Below are 24,268 nucleotides of genomic sequence, written 5' to 3' on the forward strand. Positions count from 1 at the left end.
CTCAGCAATTTAGTGAGACCTTGAGTCAAAATAAACCATGAAAAGGGCTGGGGTGTGGCTCAGTGGTAAAGTGTCCCTGGGTTCTGTCCCCACCACCAAAAGGAGGGGACGGTGTCAGGATGTGGCTCAGTGGTAGAGCACCCCTAGGGTGAATCCCCAGTGCCACCCAACAACACAAAGCACCCACAACTCATGGAATATGATGATATGATTCACCCATTTTTTACATGAATAGTTCAGCGCTGTCTCTGTCTAGTTCCAGAACTTTATCACCCAAAAGGAAGCCTGTGACATGAGTCCCCCACTCCTTCCCTCCCCTGCCAGGGCCACTCACTGCACCTGGGCCCACTGCAGCGCCTCCCGCCTGCCTCTGGCACAGGCAGGTGAGGGCACCCGGTGGCCAGCGGGTGGGTTCCTGGAAGCCAGCTGCCCTGAGAAAACCAGGAAGGATAGAGTGTCCACAGGGGAGGGGACAGGCCTGGCTCCTCCCCCTCCTGGCCCCTCCCCTGGCTGGGAGACCAGGTGGGCCACTGGGCAGGTGAAGCCTCACCTGCCAGGCCAGGCCTGGTACACACTCCGGATAGCGGCCTTGCCCCGTCCCTGCAAGGCTGCCAGAGGGGCCCACATGGCACACAAATGACCAGCCAGGCTTCCCCAGAGGCCAGGCCTCCCGGGGCCGGGCCGAAGAGCTTCCTGCCCGCGGAGGTAAGCTCTGGGCCCTGTGACCGCCAGCCAGAGGGTGGGGAGGAGGCCACACGGGGCTGCCAGGTGGAAAGAGGGAGGTTCCAGGTGCCCTGAAGCCTGTTGGAGACTGAGGAACAGGGCATCAGGGCCAGAGAGCAGGCAGGGGGTGGCCAGGGGCACCTGGTCATGCTGGCACCTGGACATGTTCCAGCAGGTCGCAGGGACCTGGAGGGCAGGGGCAAGGGCTGGCATACTCCCCACTGCTGGACACAGGGCCCTCTGGGCCTCTCCCAGGACCACCCGGGGCAGGCAGGAGAGGGGGTCCCCCTTCCACACCTGAGTGGAGTAGTGTTTGGCCCCTCAAGTGTGGGCTCCCGGAAAGCCCAGGCCTCCGGGTGGAAAACTTTCCCACCAAGGGAAACTGAAGGGGGCTCAGGGCAGCGAAGCTGAGCCCTGCGCAGGAAGGAACTGCAAGCCCCATGCAGCGAGGTGCCAAGGGCGGCCAGGGTCCGGGTCATGGTTGGACGGTCAGACCCAAATTCCCAGAGAGCACAGGTGGCCATAGGTGGCCCTTCCACCCAGGAAGCCAGGAATGTACAGGGCACGGTGGCCAGGCAGAGACTGACACCCTGCTATGCCAGGGCTGAGGCTCGGTGGGGCACAGCCTGGCAGAGCCGCCCCGCCCCCTGCCCTCCTGGCCCGACTGCCACTGGAGGCTGCCCTTGGCCTTCTCCCCGCCTCCTCCCGCCTGTGCAGATGAGTGGCGCCTCAGGACTGCTGGGAACAGCCGGAGTCCCCCTGGCGTCCCTGACCTGGCCGCTGCCCAGCCCCGAGCTGGCTATGCCCGTGCTGCCAGCCGGGCCACAGATGGACCCCGTGGGGAATGGCTCCCAGGAGGCCCCCCGGCTCTTTCTCACCACGGCGCTGGCCCGAGGCATCTCCGGCATCTTCGTGTGGGCTGCCCTGTTCATCACCTGCCACCAGGTAAGCCTGCTCCACCTTCAAGCCTCCCCGGGGGACCTCAGTCTCCATGGGACATGGGCACAGCCCAGACTGGCCTCCTGGTTGACTCCAGGATCATGGGATCTCAAGGGTTGGCCCTCAGGACTAGAGATGGAGGCCCAGCTGGACCAGAGGGACAGTGCCCAGGGACCTTCAGGGAATGTCACACCCAGGCTCAGGAGAAGGGGTGGACAGGAGCCTTCGAGGACTGAAACCAGGGGCAGGGTACGGCCGGGCACCACCGGCCGTCTCCTTGGCCCCTGCCCTGCCCACGGAGGCACAGCCTGGCAGAGCCGCCCCGTGGAACAGTGTCACTTCCCATTCAGGAACATGGAGGCTCTGAGAGGAGCAAAGGCCTTCTCTCTCCAGAGTCTTGGCGCCCCCAGAAGGCTGCAGATGGTTTGGACTTTGCTCTATAGGGAGCCTCAGGAGGAAGCAAGGATCTGGGAGGGGACAGGGGACTGGGAAGCCAGACTGGGGGGTGGGAAGCAGGCCCCCACCTGACTGGGGGGTGCAGGCTTCCTGGAGGGGCCACTCCCGCTCAGTCTCGGCTGCGGGAACCTGGAAAGGCAACACTCCCACACTGTGTCCCACGCACCACCCCTAGCCTGTCACCAAGGGGGGAGACAGGACCGTCCCTGGGAGGGGGCACTGGGAGGGCCTATCAGCCAGGAAGGATCAGGGAGTCACTGGGCAGGAAGTGGTGCCCGAGCTGGGGCTGGGCATGGGGGGGTGGCAGTTGGGGACAGGGGTCCTGGGCACTCTCTGATACACAAGGAGGTGCAGAAATCAGAGCAGAGGCAACGTGGGTAGGAGGAGCCCCTGTGTGGCCTGGGGGGGCTGCCTGGGCTGGGGTGAGTGTGGAGGGCCTGACCGCCAGGTGAGGGCTGGGCTGGTCAGGGGAGGGGAGCTGGGGGTCCCCAGCACTGGGCGGGAGTGGATGGGCAGGGTTGCCCAGGAGCCTCCAAGGCAGGAGGGACACGCAGATGTGCTTTCTGTGACCCCCACCTGCTGGTGGGGAGTTTCTAGGTGTGGTCTCACTACCAACATACTAGGGGGCAGTGCAGAGTCTGGAGCCACAGAGGAGGGCCACCAGAGAGGGCTTCCAGGAGGGGACAGCGGCTGAGCTATCAGTGTGTGGCTATCACCAGTGTCCTGGGGCCACACAGCCTGTGCAGGACTCACGAGGGCATAAGCCTCAGCCAGGCCCACCTAACTCCCTTTAGACCTGACTGGACAGAGAAGGACTTGACCCCTCACTTTACAGACAGGGAAACCAAGGCCAAGGAGGACAGCAGCTTGCCAAGGTCACAGGCAGTGCCAGCGCGGAGAGGTCTCCTGGTAGCTGGTCATGCCGGGTCCTCCCACTGCACCAGCAGGGGACAGGGTGCCAGATAAGGAGCTGGGCCTGATACCAGCCAGGCCTCACTCCCCGCACCTGACCCTGTGGCCCCGCACACACTGCCCCCTCCACAAAGCACGCCCTGCACACGCTCCCGCAGGGCACCTCCCCAGGAAGTCCCTGTGCGCCCTGGAAGGGGGCCATGCACTGGGCACCCCACTTCCTCTTCAAGACCCAGTCCCTGTCTTGTCACGTCCTCAGAGAAGACATGGAAAATCCAGGAAGATTTAAAAGTAGAAACCACACTCACCACAGTTTCTACCGGGATAAGAAACTGGGTGAATTTCCTTCTACTTTTACCAGGCATTCGTGACGCCGTGAGGTCCCATGAGTCTTGTCATTTGGGTTCTTAGGTATCACATCCTGTCATAGTGCTCCACCTTGGGATGCCGTTCTGAGCATATTTTTTAAAATATGTTTTTAGTTGTAGATGGACACACAGTGTCTCTTTATTTTTGTGTGGTGCTGAGGATCGAACCCAGTGCCTCACACATGTGAGGCGAGTGCTTTGCCCCTGAGCATATTTATACTGCCTGTATAATATTCCTTCCCAGACTTGTTCCACTGTGTGGGAAGCCCAGCCCTCCTTTGTGGGTTCCCAGTAGTTGTTTCTTATGTGTTGCTATGGTGAATGTCCTTGTGCACAGATATTTTTATTTTTGAGTAGATTTGCTCCTAGGGACAGATTCCTAGAGGAGTCAAAAGGTATAAATCCTTCCAATGTCAGGGCCTAGGGCTTGTTCCCTCCCCTTCCCCAGGATCTGACACTTAGCCGGGCTCAAGAAATTCTTGCAGAATGAATGAATGGGTGTCTCCACTGCCAAAGTTTCACCAAGAACAGGCTTAGCTTGTGCCCAAGCTGATGGTTGTAAATGTGCTGCATGCTTAAGAACTGTAAAATATTTTAAACTTCCTCGCCACAAAAAATGATAGGTATGTGAGGTAAGGAATATGTCAATGGGCTTGATTTTTGCTTCTACAATGTATGTGTCTGTTAAAATAGGTTGAGCAACACAAGTATTATGTACTTTTTTTTTTTTTTTTTTTTGGTCCTGGGATTGAACCCAGGGCCTCTACCACTGGGCTATATTCCCAGTCCAAAATCTTTGTGAATTAAAAATAACATATTTAGCCAGGCACGGTGGCACATGCCTGTAATCCCAGCAGCTCGGGAAGCTGAGACAGGAGGATCACAAGTTCAAAGCCAGCCTCAGCAATTTAGCAAGGCCCTAAGCAACTCAGTGAGACCCCGTCTCAAAATAAAATATAAAAAGGGGCTGGGGATGCAGCTCAGTGGCTGGGTTCAATCCCCAGTACAAAAAAATAAATTAATAATATGTTTAAAAATCTGTATGGTTTTGTCTGGGCGCAGTGGTATACATGCCTGTAATCCCAGTGACTGAGGAGGCTGAGGAAGGAGGATCACAAGTTCAAGTTCAACCTTGGCAACTTAGTGAGACACTGTCTCAAAATAAAAAATAAAAGGGCTGGGATGTAGTTCAGTGGTAGAGTGACCCTGGATTCAGTAGCACTGTGTGTGTGGGTGTTGTGATTAGAAATTTAATGTACGCCTATGTATAAGGTGCATATTTGATTGGTAGAGTTGATAGATTTTGGATCTGATTACGACAGAGCAATATTGACCTTCTCCCGTCCTAAGAATGCTCCTGGTAGAAGTCCAGGGATCTGGGAAGGTACAGGGGCCGGTGGTGCCCAGGGGAGCTCTACCACTGCTCGCACCTCCTTCAGGGCACCTGGGTGGCAGGGGTGACGGGGGCAGCCCACCACCCAACCCTCCCGCTCCGGCCCAGATCTACCTGCACCTGCGCTCCTACACGGTGCCCCAGGAGCAGCGCTACATCATCCGCCTGCTGCTCATCGTGCCCATCTATGCCTTCGACTCCTGGCTCAGCCTGCTCCTCCTGGGAGGCCATGAGTACTACGTCTACTTCGACTCTGTGCGGGACTGCTACGAAGGTGACGCTCAGGACTCAAGTCTGGGCCGGGGCACCAGGGCTCTGTGGCCAGCCCCCAGGGCACCCTGGTCCTTCTGGCCCTGGCGAGGGAGCCCTGATGGAGGGTGGTGGGCTGGTGGGCCTGGAACAGCAAGGTGCAGGCCCCGGGGGCGAGGGGTTGAGCCACTGCTGCTCAGGGGACAGTCTGGACCAGGCCCGAGAGGGCCCATCACGGGCCCACGGACTATGGGGCTGGCCGGAGCCCATGTGGGCAGGGCTCCTGTGGGCTGGGCTCACACCGGCCCCTCCGTCTGCCCTGCAGCCTTTGCTATTTACAGCTTCCTGAGCCTCTGCTTCCAGTACCTGGGCGGCGAGAGTGCCATCATGGCCGAGATCCGGGGCAAGCCCATCAAGTAAGCCCACCTCCACCTGAGGCCCAGCACAGGGCAGCCCCAGCTGCTGCTGGGGACGTGTCCTCCCAGTGCTTCTGACCTCCTCTCCACAGGTCCAGCTGCGTCTACGGCACCTGCTGCCTGAGGGGCATGGCCTACTCCATCGGGTTCCTGCGCTTCTGCAAGCAGGTAGGTGGGATCCGACTCTGGGCTCCTCCTGCCCCTCAGCCCACTCCCTGGCCGTCCAGCCGGAGCGATGGCCAGGTTCAGGCCGCCCTGCCATTGATTTGGTATCGTTTATATATTTTGGATCTGATTATGACAGAGCGATATTGACCTTCCCTCTAGAGACTTCTGCTCCTGGTAGAAGTCAAGGGACCATGGGAAGGTACAGGTGGCTGGTGGAGCCCCAGGGGAACCCTGCCATTATGTTGGGGGCTAGCTCATGGCCAGCTGCTGTCCCCCACCAGTGCCCCTTGCCCACCCCAGGCCACGCTGCAGTTCTGCATGGTGAAGCCCATCATGGCCTTGGCCACCATCATCCTCCAAGCCTTCGGCAGATACCGTGATGGGGACTTCAGGTAGGGCAGGTGCAGGAGCCAGAGCCCAGGGGCCTTTGGGGGTGGGGCTCAGCACAGCTCAGGAAGGGCCCTGTCCTCGCCACCTGCCCCCTCCTCATGGAGACCGCCAGGGAGGAGCTGGCCTTGTCACACATGGGGACCCCAGGCGGCCCCCGACTCCCTCTCTGCAGTGGATCCAAGGAGGACAAGGGTTGGGTGTGAGGACTCACAGGCCAGGAGCCAAACGCACCTACTGCTGTTGAGCAGAGCACAGGCTGGCCACCACGGCGTGCTCGGGAAGGAGCCCCGGCCCGGCTCACACCAGCCACCCACCAACACACTCACCCTCACACGCACACATGGGTACTCAAGCACACACATGCACACTTCCGTGTCCACAGCAGAAGGACTCACTCCTAAGGCTGTGGCCAGATAGCTGACGGTCATGGAGGTGGCTTTCTGACAGGGAGTGGGGACATGGACTTGCAGGAGGGGCAGGAAGAAGGGGCCACTACTTTGCCCACCCTGCAGGAGGCCCCCCGGAGGCCTGTACCCCTCAGTGCTGTCTGCGAGCCCTGGAGGGAGGACCCAGGTGGGGGGCCAGGATCAGGGGTGGGCAGCACAGCTGAGCAGTGGCTCTCTGCGCAGTGTCCGCAGCGGCTACCTGTACGTGACCCTGGTCTATAACGCCTCCGTCAGCCTGGCCCTCTACGCCCTGTTCCTCTTCTACTTCGCCACCCGGGAGCTGCTGCGGCCCTTCGAGCCGGTCCTCAAGTTCCTCACCATCAAGGCTGTCATCTTCCTGTCCTTCTGGCAGGGTGTGTGGACCGCGGGTGGCAGTGCCCAGGCCAGGCTGCAGTCCCATGAACTGGGTTCCAACCGCACCTCTGTCCCAGGCCTCTGTGCCCTGTCCTCCCACTTGTAGCTCAGAGCAGTGACTGAGCTGCCCGTGCTGAGCTGGCAGAGCCCAGGCACGGGACGTGAGAGGTCCGCCTGCAGGTCTGTCCTGGGCACTGGTGGAGGGAAGCCCCAGGGGCTGCAGGTGGAGGCCACAGAGAGGCTTCCTGGGCCCTGTGGGGTGCCTGGGCAGGCCCCCTGTGGGTACTTGGTCCCTGTTTTGGAGGAGGATGGCCATGGGGTCTCCAGCAGCTGCACACCGTAGGAGCTGGGGGGACGCCAGGCCTGGGGCTGGACATGGTAGGGCATGCACTCAGGAACCCCGACCTTCAGGGTGCTCAGTCCCTCTCCACTCAGCCATTCCCAGTGGAAGGGATGCCTGACACCCCCAAAACCCTGTCAAACCCAAACTGGTCCCTCAGGACCCTTGGCCAGTCACCAGTGGGAACCTTGGCTAGTGTCAGCCGTGCCCAGTCTCCTGACCAGGGCTGGTGCCTGAGTGGCTACCTTCACCCCCAGGAATGCTGCTGGCCATCCTAGAGAGGTGTGGAGCTATCCCTGAGGTCCAGGCCATCGATGGCACCAGGGTGGGGGCTGGCACGCTGGCCGCTGGCTACCAGAACTTCCTCATCTGCATTGAGATGCTCTTCGCCTCCCTCGCACTGCGGTACGCCTTCACCTGCCAGGTGTACTCAGAGAAGAAGGACTCGCCAGGTAAGCCAGGCCCTGCCGGACGGGCCCGGGAACACCACAGCCACAGTCCACTGGCTAGACAGGGCGATGTCCCTTGCTGGCTGAGCCAGGCAGGCAACCGCTTCCAGTTCTCAGGGAAATGGGGCTGGACTAGGACCCTGGCCTGCGGATCCTTTGGTGTTGGGGGTGTGCCTCCTGAGGGGTGGGGCTGGCTCCCACTGGTCAGTGAAAAGCAGAGTGTGAGGGACTCCCACCAGGCCAGCCCAAAGCATCCCCCAGAGCCCCTCAGAAACTACAGGGACTGGGACCCTGGCAGGAGGGTCTCTACAGGGACAGGCCCCAGCACCAAGACTTGAGGAGGAGCTGGGCTGGCCTCAGGAGTCCTGGGGTCACCCTCTGCTGAACAAGGCCAGGCAGGATCCCAGGGCTGAGCATACAATGGGGGATCTGGCAGGGGCCCCTTGCCCCAGCCCACATGCTGTGTCCCCCCAGCTCCCCCAGCGCCCATGCAGAGCATCTCCAGTGGCCTCAAGGAGACCATCAGCCCTCAGGACATCGTCCAGGATGCTATCCACAACTTCTCCCCTGCCTACCAACAGTACATACAGCAGGCCACACAGGAGGCCCCGGGGCCTGGCCAAGGTGGACACCCCTCTCCTGGCACCCACCCCTGCTCTGCTAGTGGCTCTGACAGGGGTAGGAAGAGCCGAAACCTGGAGAAGCGCATGCTGATCCCTTCAGAAGACCTGTAGAGGCACTCGGGGTCTCCAGGGCCTGACTGGGGACCCAGGCTGCTCAGGCCTCAGGGAAAGGACAGAGGCCCCCCACCCATCGACCTTCTTGCCAAAGGTGCAGCCTCCACACTCAGCCCAAGGATCAACGTGAGGGGTGGGCTCTCTTCCCTGGGAGAAGACACCTGGACAAATTGGACAAGCCTGAGGACCCACTGGGATAACCTGGACATCACCTGCAGGGTGGCCAATGTGGGGCAGGATACTAATGTGACCACTGAGGCTTTGGCTACAGAGGTCCCAGGGGAGCTGCAAGTTGGCTGCTCCTTCCACGTGACAGGCAGATAGATGGATGGTCAGATGCCCCCAGGCAGCTATAGGAAGAGATGGCCAGGGGACAGCTGGGCAGCCTGGGACAGCAGAGGAGACAGAGCTGAGGGCCTGTGCCTGCTGTGGCTATCTTGAGCCCACGAGGAAGGCTCATGCTGCCCTCCACACTGCAGCCACGGGGAGCTCCTGCAAGGTCCCCATACGAGGGCACTCCAGCCATCGACGGAACCACCAGGACTTGCCAGTGACTCGCCTTTATTTATAGATAAATGCCGTGGATTTGTAATGGCCTGTTTGCCTTCTGTTCCTGCAGTCAGTACCCTGAGTGGTCCAACGAGGGGTGGGGTGGTCCAACGGGGCCCATTGTCCTGGGCTGGGTGTCAGGAAGGGTCTTGGTTTTTATTGCCCAGGGTGGCCACCCAAGGCGTCACTCAGAGCGGTGCAGGCCAGAGAGCTCGGCTTCTGAGATGGAACCCAGTTCTAGGGAGCCAGGGCGGTCCCCTCCCTCAGAGCCTTACTGTCCTCCATAAAATGGAGCTCCTGCTGGCCCCACCCTGTAACAGCCCAGAGCACTAGGCATGGGGACTCAGGCCTGGGACGTCCTCTCCCTTCCTCTTTCCCACCTGCCCAGGACCCACAGAGCCGAGCCTGACAGGCCTTGCCTCAGCTGGAGGGCTCCGAGGCCTTGGAAACATGGAGAAAGCAAAGTAGGGGACTAGGGGGAACCTTGTGGAGGGCCTGCACTGGGCCTTGGCAGGAGGGATGTCTTCCCATGAGGCATTGCAGGCAGAGGAGACCCACAGGGGCAAAAATCTGGATCCTGCAGTACTGGGGGGCAAAGCCAAGGAGGCTCAGGAATGGGTATGGGGATCCAGGGCCACTGGCCAGGCAGAGGCCACAGCTACCCAGAGGCCACAGCTCCTGCCACCTAATGTGACCACTGAGTGACCAGTCACCTGGCTGCCCACTCCCACAGTCATGGGAAGAAGAGGGCAATGTGCCCAGGATCTTGGAGACCAGCTGTGCAGAGCAGTGTCAGAGTCAAGGGCCACTCCCCTGCCTTCTTGATCCCTGGGCCTAGGGACAAGGGAACTCAAGGCCAGTGGCTTCTGGGCTCAGCAGGACTGCTGATAAGATAGGCCAGGCTCCTCCTTGCAGCCAGCTGGGAAGAACCACCCTCACCCGCCACCTTATCATGCCCTCTGCAGCTGGCACACCCACCAGGAGGCCCTCAGCACTCCACTCCATCTACGAGGTTGGGAGGGGGCTCAGCTCTCCCCAGAGGCCTGCCAACCAAAGAGACCCTGGCAAGCTTGATGCCAGGCCCGGCAGGTGCCTGGTCAGCAGGGGGCTGGCTCACGCCAACCCTGCCTCAGAGAGGCGTCCTCTGGTCTGAGGTACCTGGAGCCATGTGCAGAGGAAAAGTGGGCAATGGTTCCCTCCTGCAAGCCCAGAACCATGTGGCTCGGGGCACAATCTTTCTCTGGACAGTACCCACACGTGCCAGGAACCCACATAGACAACCCTCGTGACAGCCAGGGACGGTAAGCCCAGAGAGGTCCCTCAAGTTACCTGAGGTCACAGCTGGCGAGGGGTGACTACACGGAAGTCCACTCTCCCTGCTCCTCCACCTGCGAAGGGCCCGCCTTCCTTCCAACAAGACAGCAAATAAGGCCATGCGGTTGAACAGGCGCCCGACTCACGCCACAGGCAGGTAGAACACTGCTGTGAGTGACTTAAAAGGAGCCCTCAGGCTGAGCTCCACTCGTCTCCTGAGGGAAGGGAGGCGAGCAGCTGAGTGGCTTCAGTTTCATTAGGGCTGATGAAGAGGGAGCCCCAGTTATAGCTCCCATGGGGCAGAGGGAGCGGCTGCTTGGCAGGCAGGAACTGGCTTGCCTGCCCAGTGCTCTGCCAAGTTACCTAACTTGCCTTGGCCTCAGTACTCCCATCTGTGAAATGGCCCAGCTGAAAGTCCCCAGGGACCACAGGAGAGGGAAGGGAGGCCTGGTCTGGGCTGGGTGGCTTCCTTTCTGGCTCTGCGTGGCTGCCCTGCCTGGGGGGAGTCTCCTTTCTTGGAAAGGCTGGCCTGGTGTGGGCTGGGGACAGTGTCTACTTTTATAGCTTCCCTGTCCGCCTGCTGCCTCCAAGAGCCTGGGCCATAATTCTGGGCCCCCAGCTAGGGTCAGGGTCCCCAGAGCCACTGCAATGAAGTCCATTATTGCCATTCCTGGTATCGAAACCTCACTGTGGTCCCTCCCACAGACACAACCCCCACTGGATCAGACACGCTCTGAAGTTCTAACGTCCACTCCTGGTCAGCACAGGCCAGAGGAAGACATACTGGTGGTTGGAATCTCTGGGAAGCAGGACTTACTGCAAGCCCAACCCTCTGGAGCTGCGGATAAGCACCGCCCCGTTGGCCCCCCTGAGGATGGCCAGGTGGGGCTGCTCACCATTAATCGGGTCAGAGGGGCAGCGTCTGCTAAGGACAGCCTGGCTGCCCTTGGCTTTCGAAAGCCACCTGCTTGCTTTAGGCCAGTGCAGGGGCTTTACTCTCTGCCCTCAGCAGACCCAGACCCCCTCCCAACTTCCCACAGGCTTATCTCAGAGAAAACCCCAGCAAAGCTGGGCAGCAGCCTGGCTTGGAGGGTGCCCGCCCTGTGGGGAAGGAAGCTCAGACCTGTGACCCCCAGCTCTAAAGCAGAGGTTGCACTGACTGCCAGAGGCATGTGGCCAGAGTGGGACAGGGCACTCGGGAAGTCTCCCCCCAGCCAGCAAGTGAGCCTGGAGCAGAGGCAGAAGCTTCCATCCCAGGACTGCCCCTTGTCCAGAGGGTGGGCCCAGGTCCTGACTGGACTCCCCAGGGGGGAAAAACGAGGGTATGGGAGGGGGCACCCCAACAGCCCAGGATGCCAGGTCCTTGACCCAGAGAACCAGCTACACACGAGGATGTAAAACCAGGAGTTTCTTTATTGCAAAGGTACAAAAGCAGTCAGAGCAGCGATGTGTACAGCAATAAATTAGGTGGTGGCCGTGAGATGGGGCGGGGTGGGCACGGGGCACAGGTGCGGGTCCACAGCATGTGATCTCCTCTCAATAATTTATATCATGGGGAAAGCAGCAAAAAAATAAATATTGAAATGAACTGCGGCTGGGAGGCCAGGACGCGCTGTGCGTGGCGTGTCGAGGGAGCGCCTGGCCACCCAGGAAAGGCAGAGCCCACCCTCTTTGGGAGGTCTGAGCCACGGGACAGAAAACAAACCCACGACAAAGAGGTCCTTGTCTTTTTCTTAAATTAAAAAAAAAAAAATCATATATTAAATCGTGACAATAAAATTTCAGTGATCTCAAAGGAAAAGCAGAATGTGCCACTTCCTTCCCTGGCCCTGTGCCCGTGAGCATCCTGGACGGAGGCTCCCTGGGTGGTGATGGCAGTTCTGTCCACCCTGGAGGCCGAGTATGGGGAGCTCCTTCTCTAGCATAGCACCACAGGCCAAGAGCGGGAAGCCACTCAGAGCCAGAAGCCTGCCACATCCCAGAGATGTGACAGACCCCAGGGCTAGACAGAACTTGCAGCTGTGTGGCCTTCCCTGGGGGCCACCCACCAAGCATGGTGCCTGCTGGGGCTAGGCCTTGTCCCCAGGCCCAGCACACACCAGAGCGGGCAGCACACTCTCACCCCATCCAACACAACTCTGCACTAATGAAGATCTACAGTATCAAACTGGAAAAAACTTATGAAAAACCTGTACGATAAAATGTGTATATAATTATATATATATATATATTCTTTTTCTCTTTAAATATCTCCCATGGCCCTTACTGATATCCAATATGGATTACCTACCATGGCTATGGTATCGACAGCTTCAAGTGCCCAGCAGAGCCTCCTGCTCTGAGGCTCCAGTGTGACCCCGCGTAGCTGGGCTGCAGCTTGGCCAACCCTCAGCACTGCACTGGACCCAGAAGAGGACCAGCCGCATGGTGGTGCCACCAGAAAAGCCCTGACGCTTTCTATTCACTTCTGACAGCAGACTCAGAACCATGTTGCAGCCCTCGGACCGCCCGTCCTCGGCCCTCCCTGCACACAGTGCGGCAGCTTGCTGGGGTACAGGGCAGGCCAGGAGGGAACTGGGAGTGAGGGGCGCAACCCCCTCACTGCCTGTCACGCACAGTGGCTTCCAGTTGGCAGCAGGACACAGGGCTCATGCTCTACCGGCTCACCCCAGACAGGGGTGTCCAAGCCAACTCCTCTTGCCAAGACCCCAGTCAGAGGAGGGTGCCCTGCAGCAGTGCTCTGGGAAAGGAAGTCCCGGAAGGATCCCCAAGATCATGAGCAGTTCAGAGTTCCATGAAGAACGAGCAGGTGAAGGCTCTGGGTGACGGTCAAGCACCAGGACGCAGGGACCCACCTCTGCCCCAAGCCCCTCTAGGGGCACCTGGCTGACCTCAACACAGAGGTAGGCCCGGGAGGAGTTCCTTGCAGTGCCCTCACCCCCATGCTGTGCTCTCAGGCCTCCTTCATGTCCCGGGGTCCCATCTCAGAGCCTCTGCTCCATCCTCACCCCCCCACTGCTCCACCCCACCCAGCAGCAGGAAGCACAGTGGTCTGTGGGATACTCCACCCAGGACATCAACTGACACGTCCATGTCCACCGACATCCCTGAGGCCTCCACTCCTCTCCAAACCACACAACCCTTCCCTACAGGCCTCGAGATCTCCACCTTCCCCACCTCGTTGAGCACAGCCAGCCAGAGGCAGCTCTAGGGAAACCAAGATCTGCTTTCCAGCAGCTGATGGGACGCTCCTGCCCTCATCTTGTGAAATCCAGGGATGGCCAGCAGGCTGGCAGAAAGCCAGCTGGCTCTGCCGGCTGGGCCTTGCTGGGCAACCACCTTGGGTCACAGAGCACAAGGGAAACTTCACAACATACGCACAACTCTCTGCACACATACTGGACAGGCCTTCCTGACATGACCCCGGTGCTTCTGGTGTACAGGCCCTGTGACAGCAGGCCCGTGGGGCACAGACACTAGCACACAGCCTCTCCCGTCTCTGCTTCCCAGGGCACGGGCTGGGTGTAAGGGCTAAAGCTCATTGTAGCACGCTTCAGTGGGACAACGGAAGACCAGAGCTGCCTTCGAGCTCCCTCACTCCCCCCAGGGGCATCCAGAGCTCGGGGAGGTCAGCACAGGGTGCCTGGCCCAGTTGGGAGCCATGGCAGGACAGTGTTAAAGGCTGCTTGCAAGAGGAGTGGAAGATGAGCCCCACATCCAGCCACAGGGGCCCCTCCTGCTGGCAGATCCTGCAGGGGACTGTGGGGTCATCTCCCACTGACTTCTGAAACAGACCCATATGGAGAGGAGAGACAGGGCGTGAGGGTGGCGTGCACCTGTGTGTGCATGAGCGGTGTGCAGTGCCTGGCTCACAAGAGCCTACTCTTCATCTGGCACCTTGCTTGTCCCCACTCTCAGCCCCGAGGGGACTGCAACGACTGGTGTTTCGAGTCTGCGCCAGGACCCTGGGCAGGCACGAGGGAAGTGCTGCCTCACGGCCCAAGCAGGCACTAGGACGCGGCTGAGAAGGGTACAGAGGTGGAGGAGATCTCTGTGGACTTGACGATGGTGATGACGCTGGTGGTGGCCACCTTGGTGGGTGTGACGGGTCCGCGGGCCACAGTGCGGGCGAAGGTCTGCAGGGCCTCGTATTTGGAGCGCAGGGCGTCCAGCTCTAGACGCATGCTGCTGTTCTCGCGGGCCAGCTTCTCCACCTCCTGCTGTAGCTCCACCCGCTGCCGCTCCAGCTCTTCCTTCTGCGTCACCCGCTTGATGCGGCAGCTGGCTGCGTAGCCGCGGTTCTTGAGCGTGCGCCGGCGCTGCTTCAGGCGGGTGACCTCCTCCTTAGTGAGCCCCCGGAGGTGCTGGTTCAACTCCCGCACTGACATGGACACCAGCTCATCATCACTGAGCACGGGGGCGTTCTCGCCCGCCTCCTTCTTGACCTGCAAGGCCACAGTGGGTCAGCACCAAGCCCCTGCAGTATCCACACCTCAGCCTGCCCTGTAGCAGCCCGCAGCTGATTTGGGGCAGCAGAAAGACCAGCAGTAGCAGCCACCTGCCCTTTATCTGGGGCTAGTCCCCCTGCTACAACAGGGACATTGTGCACAGGACGCAGCACCACGAAGCCACATCAGACAGTCCTACGACAGCTGCTGCTGTCACTTAGATCCTTTTGAACAGGGAGGACCTGACAGCTGTTCCCTCAGGAAGGCCACAGGTGACATCACCCTTACCACTGTAAGCCTCCCAAGTTCCATAGGACATATGGATGTCCAACTCATGGGATGCTCCAACGCTGGGGACTGATTCAGGAAGGATCTCAACCAACCCTTCCAGGATGAGGCTGGGTGGCTCACTCTTCCCCTACCACCTGCACATCGGCCTCCCAGAGTGACACTGGGGTCTGGCCAGGCAGGACCACCTCAAGGGAACAGGAACCCCAGAAGTGGAATGGAGTGCAGGGTACACACAATCTCAGTTCTGCATATGGTTCCCAAGAGCCCCAAACATGAAAGCCGACCCAAGGGCAGCCTGTCACAGAAGCTGAGGGCCCAGGAGGCACAGCAAGCACCAGCAGAGATGGAGCCCGGTCACTGGAGCCGAAGCACCCCACCCACTGGAGGCCACTCTGCCCAAGCCTGGTACTGGGAATTCAATTCAGGTAGGAACAGAACCCGCGAACAAAGCCCCAGTTGGCAGGCATCTACCCCTACATCCCCAGTGTGTCACCCACCTCTGTTGAGAATGTTCTCCCACCCTGTGGTCCCCACCTATTCCCAGGGACAGGGACTCCCTCACACCCTAAGGGCAAATCTGAGAAAGGGGGAGCTTCCAGGTCAGGAGAATCTTTCTTGTGTAGTGCCCAGGACAGGGATGGCTGCCCAGGGCTGCCACCTGCCATACCTTTAACGCCTTGTTGGGCTTGGGATTAGTCGTCATAACCCGGGCACAATCACCAGGACGGAAGTGCTGGGAAACTGCAACTGCAGAAACACAGAAGAACACAGAGGGCGAGTGGGTTAGCTAGTGAGCTCAGGACTGCACACTGTCTCCCTGCAGGAGGCTCCCAGAAGACAGCCTGTCACAGTGCCCCAAGAACATCCCAAGGGGCTGCCCCAGCCCGTCTGCCCAGGAGGTTCCAGTAAGACCCAGCTCGGCTGACACTCTAGCCCAGCTCTCAGAACAGCCAGCACTCTCAGCCCCAGGCCCAAAAGCTGTGTGGCCCCCTTACTGCCCCCCAAACCTGGCAGGTGCTGGAGCCCCCAGGACTGGGGGTGAAGCCTGGCATTGGCAGTTGTTGCTTCCTACCCCCTCTCCCCTCCCACCTCACAAGATGTTGGCACCAGTGAAGTACAAGATGCTACAGCCAACAGAACACAGACCAGTCGCAAAGCTACCCCCAAGAATGGCCATGCCTGGACAGTGTCCCTGCCTGGCAAGAGCTCTGGCTGATTCAGACCCGCAGGGAGAGAAAGGGCCCTTTCAGAGAGCCCCTGCCAATACTGAACCCCATCCTCAAAAGTGGACAGAGTAGAGCACTTGCCACCTCTCCCCAGCCCCACCCAGCCCGCCTGTCCCCGGCACCTACCGCGGGGAAGGGAACTGTAGCTGTGACATCACCACCTCAGCCTGGCTGCCCCTAGTCTGCTCAGGTGACTCTGGGGCCCCAAGGATGGGTGGGGGCTCCTGGTGGGCATCAGTTTAGAGAGAAGGGCCAGAGATAGGAGGTGAGGAGTCATGGCTGCCTCGCAGAACTAATCAACTGTCTGGTGAGACTTGTCCCCGCCAACCGCCCTTCTCATTTTAGAGTCTGCATTGTGTCACACATTCTAATCATTCATGAAAAACCCAGCCAAAGCATCCCAAGCATGATTCCCCTCTGATAGTTGCCATGACGACCTTGGGAAGTAGCCAACCCCTGATGGTTGCCATAGAAACAGAGAAGCCCAAAAGCAATCATGACTTCAGGTCAGGCCTGTGCGAAGACATCATGAGGTTGTCAGACAGTAAACAAACTCATTCATTCTAACCCCAGAAGAAAGGGGAGAAACACAGGGTGGCCACTGGATGGGCCACACCCCCACATCCACATTCTAGGGATGAGTCGAAGAAAAAGCAGAGAAACACATGGAAAAGGGGTACAGAGGATAGACTAGGGCTGGATGGTGGGCGACCGCCACTGCCCCTCTCCCTGCAGACCTGGGTCTTGCCACCTTCTAAACGAGAATCCACGCTCTGCACTACAGACACCAGCAGCCTGGTGACTCCAGCTGCTCCCATGGAAACTGAAGTGGACAGCAGGGGCCAGCTGGGGAGCCTCAGGTAGGCTTGGGGCTCCTCTCGAGGGAGGGACGGAGGGAGCACCCTGACCCCTTATAGGCCCAGGCCTGAAATGGACAAGCAGCAGCTCAGGGTGAACATGGAGGTAAGAGCTGCTCTCCAACATGACTTGACCCATGATGTGAGGGGGCCCGAGGCATGCCACCCCCACCACCCTGAGCTGGGTGACAGAGACACCGGAGAAGCCCTGGGCTCTGGCCACCCTGTAGGGCCCTGCAGGACCCAGGCGCCTGGGAGCTCCATGACTCCATGAGAAACTTTTCCATGCGAGGGAGGAGGGACCAGGCACCTCTTCCAGCAACTACAAGTCAGTGACATAACTATGCGGTGAGTCACCAGCTGTTTACAGAGCTGCTCACATTCCCACACAAGGACGCCCCTCCCACCCGTATGGCACTAGCTGGGGCCCCTGAGGCCAGTGAAAAAGGAAGGTGCTAGGGAAGGGGCCTCTGGTCAGACCCACAGGTGACAGTGCTGTGCTCCGCGGGGAGCTGAGGGACAGACCTTAACCCTAAGGAACTGCCTCCCATGACCACAGAGGTGGGACACCGAGGGACTAGGATGTGCAAGACTCAGTCTCCAGGGGACCACACTCAGAGAAGTCAAGCCCTTCCATGATTTGAGGACCCTTGGGTGGCCAGATAGGTCGCTCCGACTCCATCTGCCAGCTCTGAGCCTACCACAACCACCTCGCTTGCCTCTGGGGACCCAAGACCACTGAGAGAAAGCAACCAACATGGGTCCCGGCTCAGGCCCTAGGGAGGGACGCAGGAAGGGGGCTCTGAATTCCAGAATCCCTTAGTCCTCAGACCTGCCATCTTAAACAGCACTGAGGACGGAGGAGATGCAGACAAACCCACCCTCTTCCCAAGAGGCCTCTTCCCCACAGAACAAACCTCGGCTCTTCATGGGTCACTTCCTCAGAAAAATGAAGGAAGGAAACAAAGGGCCCAGGCTGGGCCCAGCAGGGGACATTAGACCCCACCTGGGTTCTCCCCCACCACCACACCTGCACCCATTCCTGAGCACCAGGCCCCTCCCAGGAGGGCAGCCCAGCAGTCCAGGCCAGGGGATAGGCTGGGGGTGGGGTGAAGGCAGGAGAAGCCCCCCACCCTGCACCGGGCACCACACCCACACCTTTTCCCTCAGGCAGATGAGGTCTCTGCCTGAGAGGCTTCTGCCCCAGGAACTTGGTTCTGCTGGGGAAACCTGGATCCTCTGTTGGGATGGTTCGGCCAATGTCTGCCCACATGAAAGGTGAGGACAGATGGGCTGCAGGTCAAGGTTCTGCCCTTCAGTCCGGCGCCAGGCACAGGGGCAGCCCAGGCATGGTGCTTCTCATGAACCCAGTCCACGGGTAGGCTGGTGCCTCTGCCCAGCACTCACAAAGTACACCCGTGCAGTACTGACCTTGAGTTGCTTTAAACATCAAAGGCAAGAAAAATGACAACTGGCCTTTGGAATGAGGTTCAAGGGAGAGTTTTACTTTGTTTTGGTTTTTTGCAGTGCTGGGGATGGAACCCAAGGCCTTGTACAGATCAGGCAAGAGCTCCACCCCTGAGCTGCACCTCCAGTCCCAGGAGAGTGGTGTACATGTAAAAGAGTTTGCAAAACAAGTGACTTAAAAATGCTCTGAAGGGGCTCTGTAAGCCACCGACCTGAGAGCCACAGGGCACATCTCGTGAGAAGACTCCTTTCTGAGCCTGGGCTAAGACTGTAGGCAGAAGGGTGTGCGGAGCCCACAGGAAGCCCCAGAGAAGCAGTCTTCCTGGCACTGGGGCCCAAGGCAGGCCTCTCTTGGGCAACTTCTGGTGAGGGTGCTCTGGGCCTTCCATCAGCCAACAGCATACAAGACCCCATGCCCTGAGCTACTTGGAATTCTAGAAAAGTCACCTGAGAAGTTCAACAGTCAAATACTGGGCCTGGGGGTGGGGTTTCTCCATAAAGTCTCCATTCCCCCTGTATGCAACCACTTTCCAATCTAGGTGGGCGGGGAGTGCTCCCGGGCCACATCCCAGGACAGGCAGCTGGTCAAGAAGGCTCACGTGGTGGAGCGCTTACCTACCACACACAAAGTCCAGGGTGGATTCCAGCACCGCAAACAAATACAGGTGCACATGCAGCACCTTCCAGGTGACTACTAACATTTAAAGAGTTATCCAACTGTACCCATCTATATTCCCTGAGGGCATGCCAGCCACCCCTGATAGTGTCCAGGCCACAGAATTAGGGAGCCAGGGTGGGGAGCCCTCCTATTTCAGGATAGATCCAGGCAGGAGGCCGGAAGGAATGCTACAGAGGATCCAATCCCGGCCTGGGCGTCCTGGGGGGCAGGGTGGGGTGGCTTGGTTCAATAGCTCAGGAAGGGACCTTTCAGAAGCAGATCATCTCACATTCCAGGGATCATTCTTTACTGTTCAACTTCTAGCTGCTGTCCCTGGTGCCCCACTGCTCTGACTGTACCTGGGGACATTTACATCTTCAGACTTCTCAGCACACAGGGAGAAGGACTGGCCTGGGCCTGAGAGTGGGGTTTTCTCCATCAAGTCAGGTGGCTGATCAGCCCCAGGGAGGCTCCATACAGTTACCAAGGGTCCTGATGCTTAAGGAGATAAATGACTAGCCAGGACCCTCTATGTCACCCTCTGCTGGAGCTCAGATGTGAAGCTGGGTGGGCTCTAGGTAAGACACTTGTTCTTTAGGGGTGATGTGACTACAAGGCCAGGCCCCTCCACTTTCAGCTGACCCGAGAAGGAGGGGTAAGCCTTTCCTTTCCTACTCTCCAGAGTGGGAAGGAGGTGCAGTGGCCCGCTGTCTGAGGAGAGCAGATTCAAACTCTAGCTGGACACAGCAATAGCCCTCACTCTCCAACCCAGGCCCTGATGGGTACAAGTCCACAAAACCTGAAGCCACCAAGGCCAAAACTACCCCCTCGCAGGAGCTGGAAACACTTCTACAAGCACCCAAAGCACGTGCCCTTCCTAGGAGCCACAAGGGAGGCAGGGCCTACATTGCACCAGCACCCAGTGGGTGCTTGTCAATAGTGTCAACCAATGGTAACCCAGCTGGTGCCACAGAAGAGCTAGTAATGGCCCAGCCCACTGAAGACCAGGAAGCCTCCACTGGCCCCTCCTGCCCTAGACATAGCCCCCTCGGTGTGTAGTACTGTCCTGCAGCCTGGCCCTGGCTGGCCGCCCTCCGGCAAGCCACAACTGTCTGCCCAGCTCAGAGGACGTCTGGTCACCTTGTGCCTGCAGTCACAGGAAGCTGTGTCATCCTAGCTACATCCAGAGGTGACTAAAGCCAGGGCTGCAGAGGCTGCGGCTACATAACACGCCCCCTCAAGCAGCCCCCACCATTATGCCCCTCACCCCAGCTCACTGAGTAGTCCCTCTGCCACCAGCTCCCCTTAAGGGTTCTATTCTGTACCCAGTCATTCTAAGGCTTCAGCCAACTCCAGGCTGGGCCAGGGATGTCCCCTGGGAAAAACCAAGGGCAAAGACCTGCCTTTCCTCTCCCCAAACCCCTCCTCCTGGGTCTCTAGCTTAGGTGATGACAGTGCCCCCACATCATTAGGTGAAATCATCCCAAGTCCCTCTGCTCTGTCTGCTCTGTGACCAGGGCTTGAGGACTAGTCCTCAAGTTCTTCTGCCCATACCCTGCCTCAGCTCAGACCCTGGCTTCTACCTGAACACAGAGCTAGTTCAACAGAACCCCCGACTTTGATCCTGGTGCCTCAAACACAGTCTCCCAGGCAGGTGGAGACCTTGAAGTCCTTCTTGAGCAGCTAATCCCTATCTGTCACCATCTCAGCCCTCCTCTTCTGGCTCCCAATAGACCCTGGCTGTGCTGACCACAGCTCACTCCCCAACACACTTCTTCCAGAAAGTCCTCCTAGCTGTGTTCTTTGGGGCAAGCAATCACCTTGGAACAAGAGCTGGTTCTAGACCTTTCTGTTGACAGGCAGACCTCCTCAGTGCACGGAGAGCTCCTGGCAAGCAGGGAACAGGTCTTACCTATTTTAGCTCCCCAAAGGGCACCCAGCCATTAAGAAAGGTCTGCTGCATATGCAGCAGGTAGGCTCCAGCAGGGAGTCTGGGTAAGGTGTTCATCCGAACCACCCGCAGGGCACCAGAAAGCAGCACTGAAGAGCAGACAAGCACCTGACCGGGCTGATTCTGACCAGGACCAGAGAGCGATGCCTGGTAGTTGCAGTCCCCTCACCTACAGTGGGAGATGCGATGGACCATGTGCGACCACTCAGGTTCATTCCTACCTGCTCTGAAATTCTACAATTTTCAGATAACACTTTCAGTTTCCTTAAACCATAAGAAAGAGGAAACACGGGGTCTGTGACTTATGAAAAGCAAAAGTGAATACGGAGCAACACATCTCCCATTAGCTGGGACAGGGAGGGTGGGGAACACAGTGTGAGTCACTGTTTACTGCTCTCAGGAGCAGCCACACAGAATTCTCCCAGCTGGCCGGATTTCCATTTCCCGTGTGGACAGGACCTGAAATCCAGAAAGCCCAATGCAGAAGACTCCCGCCTCAGCAAAGTCCAGGGCAGAAACAGGCACAACTTCTTCTCTTCTAGACGGGGACTGTAAACAAACCCTGGAGCCATCCCACAGCCCCAAGAGTGAAAGCTGCTAGTTGTGGACAAAGAATGGTTGGTAAACAGTCTTCCTCCACAGCAGCATCTAGGGCGCTAGGGAAAAGGCGACCCCTGGAAAAGTTGGCTTCCCAGGGACCCTCTATACAACTCCCATTTCAGCAACCACCTGGAAAGTACGCAACACTGGACTTGGAACTAGTCCTTCTGACCTTGCTGGTCCAAATATAAAAGTAAATGTGCTCCATAGGAAAGCCGAGTTTGCTTTTTGCCTTATTAAATATTCTGCTTTGGAATAAAGAGAAGGCTAGTTTTAAGTCATAAAAGCAGGTCCCCCTCTGCCAAGGCCAGACTAATTGAGCTGTCTAAGGAGGGAGTTCTCATGAATGGTGCTGGCGACCCATAGTGCACAGCCCCCCTACCTCTCTGATCCCACTCACCTGATACGACTACTACCTTAAAAAACAACAACAACAACAACAACAAAAACGCCCTGCAACAGCTTAGGAGGCTGAAGCAGGAGGATCTCAAGTTCAAAGCCAGTCCCAACAACTTAGTGAAGCCCTAAGCAATTTAGCAAGACCCTATCTCAAAATACAAACCTTTAAAAAAGATTAGGGATGTGGCTCAGTGGTTAAGCACCCCTGGATTCAATACCTGGTACCAAAACAAAAATAAAAAACTCCCGGCCCTGAAAACACCAGGCTTGAAGAAGTCTAGCTCCAGGGTGCATCAGATCTTGCACATACATTTCACCAAGATGCCCTGTGCAATCCCAATGTCACTCATCAATGCTAATAAAGGGGTCCTAGAGCCCATCCTGGTGGGTAAAGGGGAAAGATCTAGCCACAGACTTCTACCAGGCCACGTGGAAGGATTAGGGTCTGCTGCTTCCTGGAGCTAGACACCTGTCAACTGAATGAATGGTTAGGTGCATCCAATTTCTGCCTATGCTACCAGCTTTATGAAAAGCAACCCAGGGCACAATCTCTAACACAAGATCCAAGAGCAGGGAGCTAGCTGCCAGCCTTCCTAGACACAGGCTGCTACCCCAATAGGGCAACTTGTACGGAGCCAAAGTGCCTGCACAGGGTGAGGATGCCAGGGAGTATGGGGCCGGACAACTGGCTCTTCCTAAGGCAGACCTAAGACAGGCCCCAGAGACCAGAAGGCTTTCTGTGACCTGTGGTTTGCTAGACTTGCCTCATTTCTTGCCCCTGCTCCCAGAAGTGCGCCCAGGTCAGCCACAGAGTAGACCATACCTATTGACTAACCCCACAGGAGCAGAGAAGAACGCCCACGAGGAGTTGGAGGAGACCTTGGCCCCTGACCACACCTGAGGAAAGTGACGGAAGCAACACGCGGGCCAAGACTGTCACCTGCCGCCCTCCCCACCCATAGCTTCCACATCGCGGCCTTCCTTCCGGCACCCCTGGCAGGTCAGCTGATTAGCAAGTGACACCAGCCACCAAGGCCGCCGGAGACCGGCTGGCCCCTACCCACTCAGGGGGCACGTGCACCCTGCCCTGGGCGCGAGTCGCGCCACTCAGGAAGTGTCTGAGCGCGGGCTTCCCCGCCGCGCGACAGCTGCAGGTGAGCGGCGGCCGCCGCCGCGCTCCTACACGTGCCGGTAGCGCCCGGGTGCGGGTCTCGGGTGCCTCGGTACTGCGGAGCCCGGGTCCCGCCGACGGTCGGGCGCCACGGTCGGGCGCCAAGGCCGGGCGCCACGGCCGGGCTCGGTCCGGCGGCACGTGCGCGGGGACGGAGGGCGGTCGTCGGGCAGGTGTGCCCGCGGGTCTCGGCCCGTCCCGGCGGCCCCGGTGCCCGGCGGCCGTGACTCAGCGCCAGGCCGCCCGCCGCCCCGCGGAGCCGCGCGTCCCGCCCGCCCCGTCGCGTCCCGTCCCGCGGCCCGGCCGCCACCCCTCACCTGGCCTCGCGGCCGGGGCGCGGCGGCTCCTCGCGGGCACGCGCTCTCCTCGCCGCTTCTCGCTCTCGTGCTCCCCGGGTCGCCGCCTCCGGTAGCGCTCGGGCTCGGACTTCGCGAAGAACAACAAGTACCCAACGCCCGCCGCCGCCGCCGCCGCCGCCCGCCGCCGGCTCCAGCTCTGACACCGCTTCCGGGATCGCGCGTCGGCGCGCGTCAGCGTCCGCCCCGCCCCCAGGCCCAGCCCCGCCCGCAGAGGCTCCGCCCCTCTCCGGCGCCCGGCCTCCGCCCATGCCCATCGGGCTCCGCCCATGCCCATCGGGCTCCGCCCATGCCCATCGGGCTCCGCCCATGCCCATCGGGCTCCGCCCATGCCCATCGGGCTCCGCCCATGCCCATCGGGCTCCGCCCATGCCCATCGGGCTCCGCCCCCGCCTGCTGCCGGGCGGCCCCTGTGCGCTGTAGTCACCCGCCAGGATTCGCCCTGGGACCGGCACCTGTGCCCACCTGTGTCTTCGTGGTGACCCCTCCCGTCTCCAGGCGCGCCCTGACTCTGCGCCCCTACCAGGCTGGAGGATGACAGGCGAGCTCCAGGGACCCCAGGGTGTCTACACCCCACAGTTCGCAGGTACACACAACCTGGGCATCATGTCGTGCCCCGTATCTAAGAGATACACACACCC

At 59.3% G+C, this 24,268-nt stretch overlaps 2 protein-coding genes across 2 annotated transcripts; one reads left to right on the forward strand and one right to left on the reverse strand.

Moving 5' to 3' along the window:
• Positions 1–636: 636 nt before the first annotated feature.
• Tmem184a (transmembrane protein 184A) lies at positions 637–8,889 on the forward strand. Its single transcript, XM_076840460.1, has 9 exons — positions 637–705; positions 1,441–1,668; positions 4,900–5,065; positions 5,366–5,456; positions 5,549–5,624; positions 5,925–6,016; positions 6,644–6,813; positions 7,412–7,606; positions 8,078–8,889. Exons 1-9 carry the CDS (start codon positions 637–639, stop codon positions 8,335–8,337), a joined length of 1,347 nt encoding a protein of 448 aa, XP_076696575.1. The 3' UTR covers positions 8,338–8,889.
• A 2,707-nt stretch (positions 8,890–11,596) lies between these two features.
• Mafk (MAF bZIP transcription factor K) lies at positions 11,597–23,751 on the reverse strand. The gene is made up of 3 exons (XM_076840007.1): positions 23,589–23,751; positions 15,610–15,689; positions 11,597–14,648 (listed from the first exon to the last, which is right to left on the reverse strand). Exons 2-3 carry the CDS (start codon positions 15,643–15,645, stop codon positions 14,214–14,216), a joined length of 471 nt encoding a protein of 156 aa, XP_076696122.1. The 5' UTR covers positions 15,646–15,689; positions 23,589–23,751; the 3' UTR covers positions 11,597–14,213.
• Positions 23,752–24,268: the final 517 nt, after the last annotated feature.

The sequence above is a fragment of the Callospermophilus lateralis genome, chromosome 19, assembly GCF_048772815.1.
Source record: "Callospermophilus lateralis isolate mCalLat2 chromosome 19, mCalLat2.hap1, whole genome shotgun sequence".
NCBI classification, from domain to species: domain Eukaryota; kingdom Metazoa; phylum Chordata; class Mammalia; order Rodentia; family Sciuridae; genus Callospermophilus; species Callospermophilus lateralis.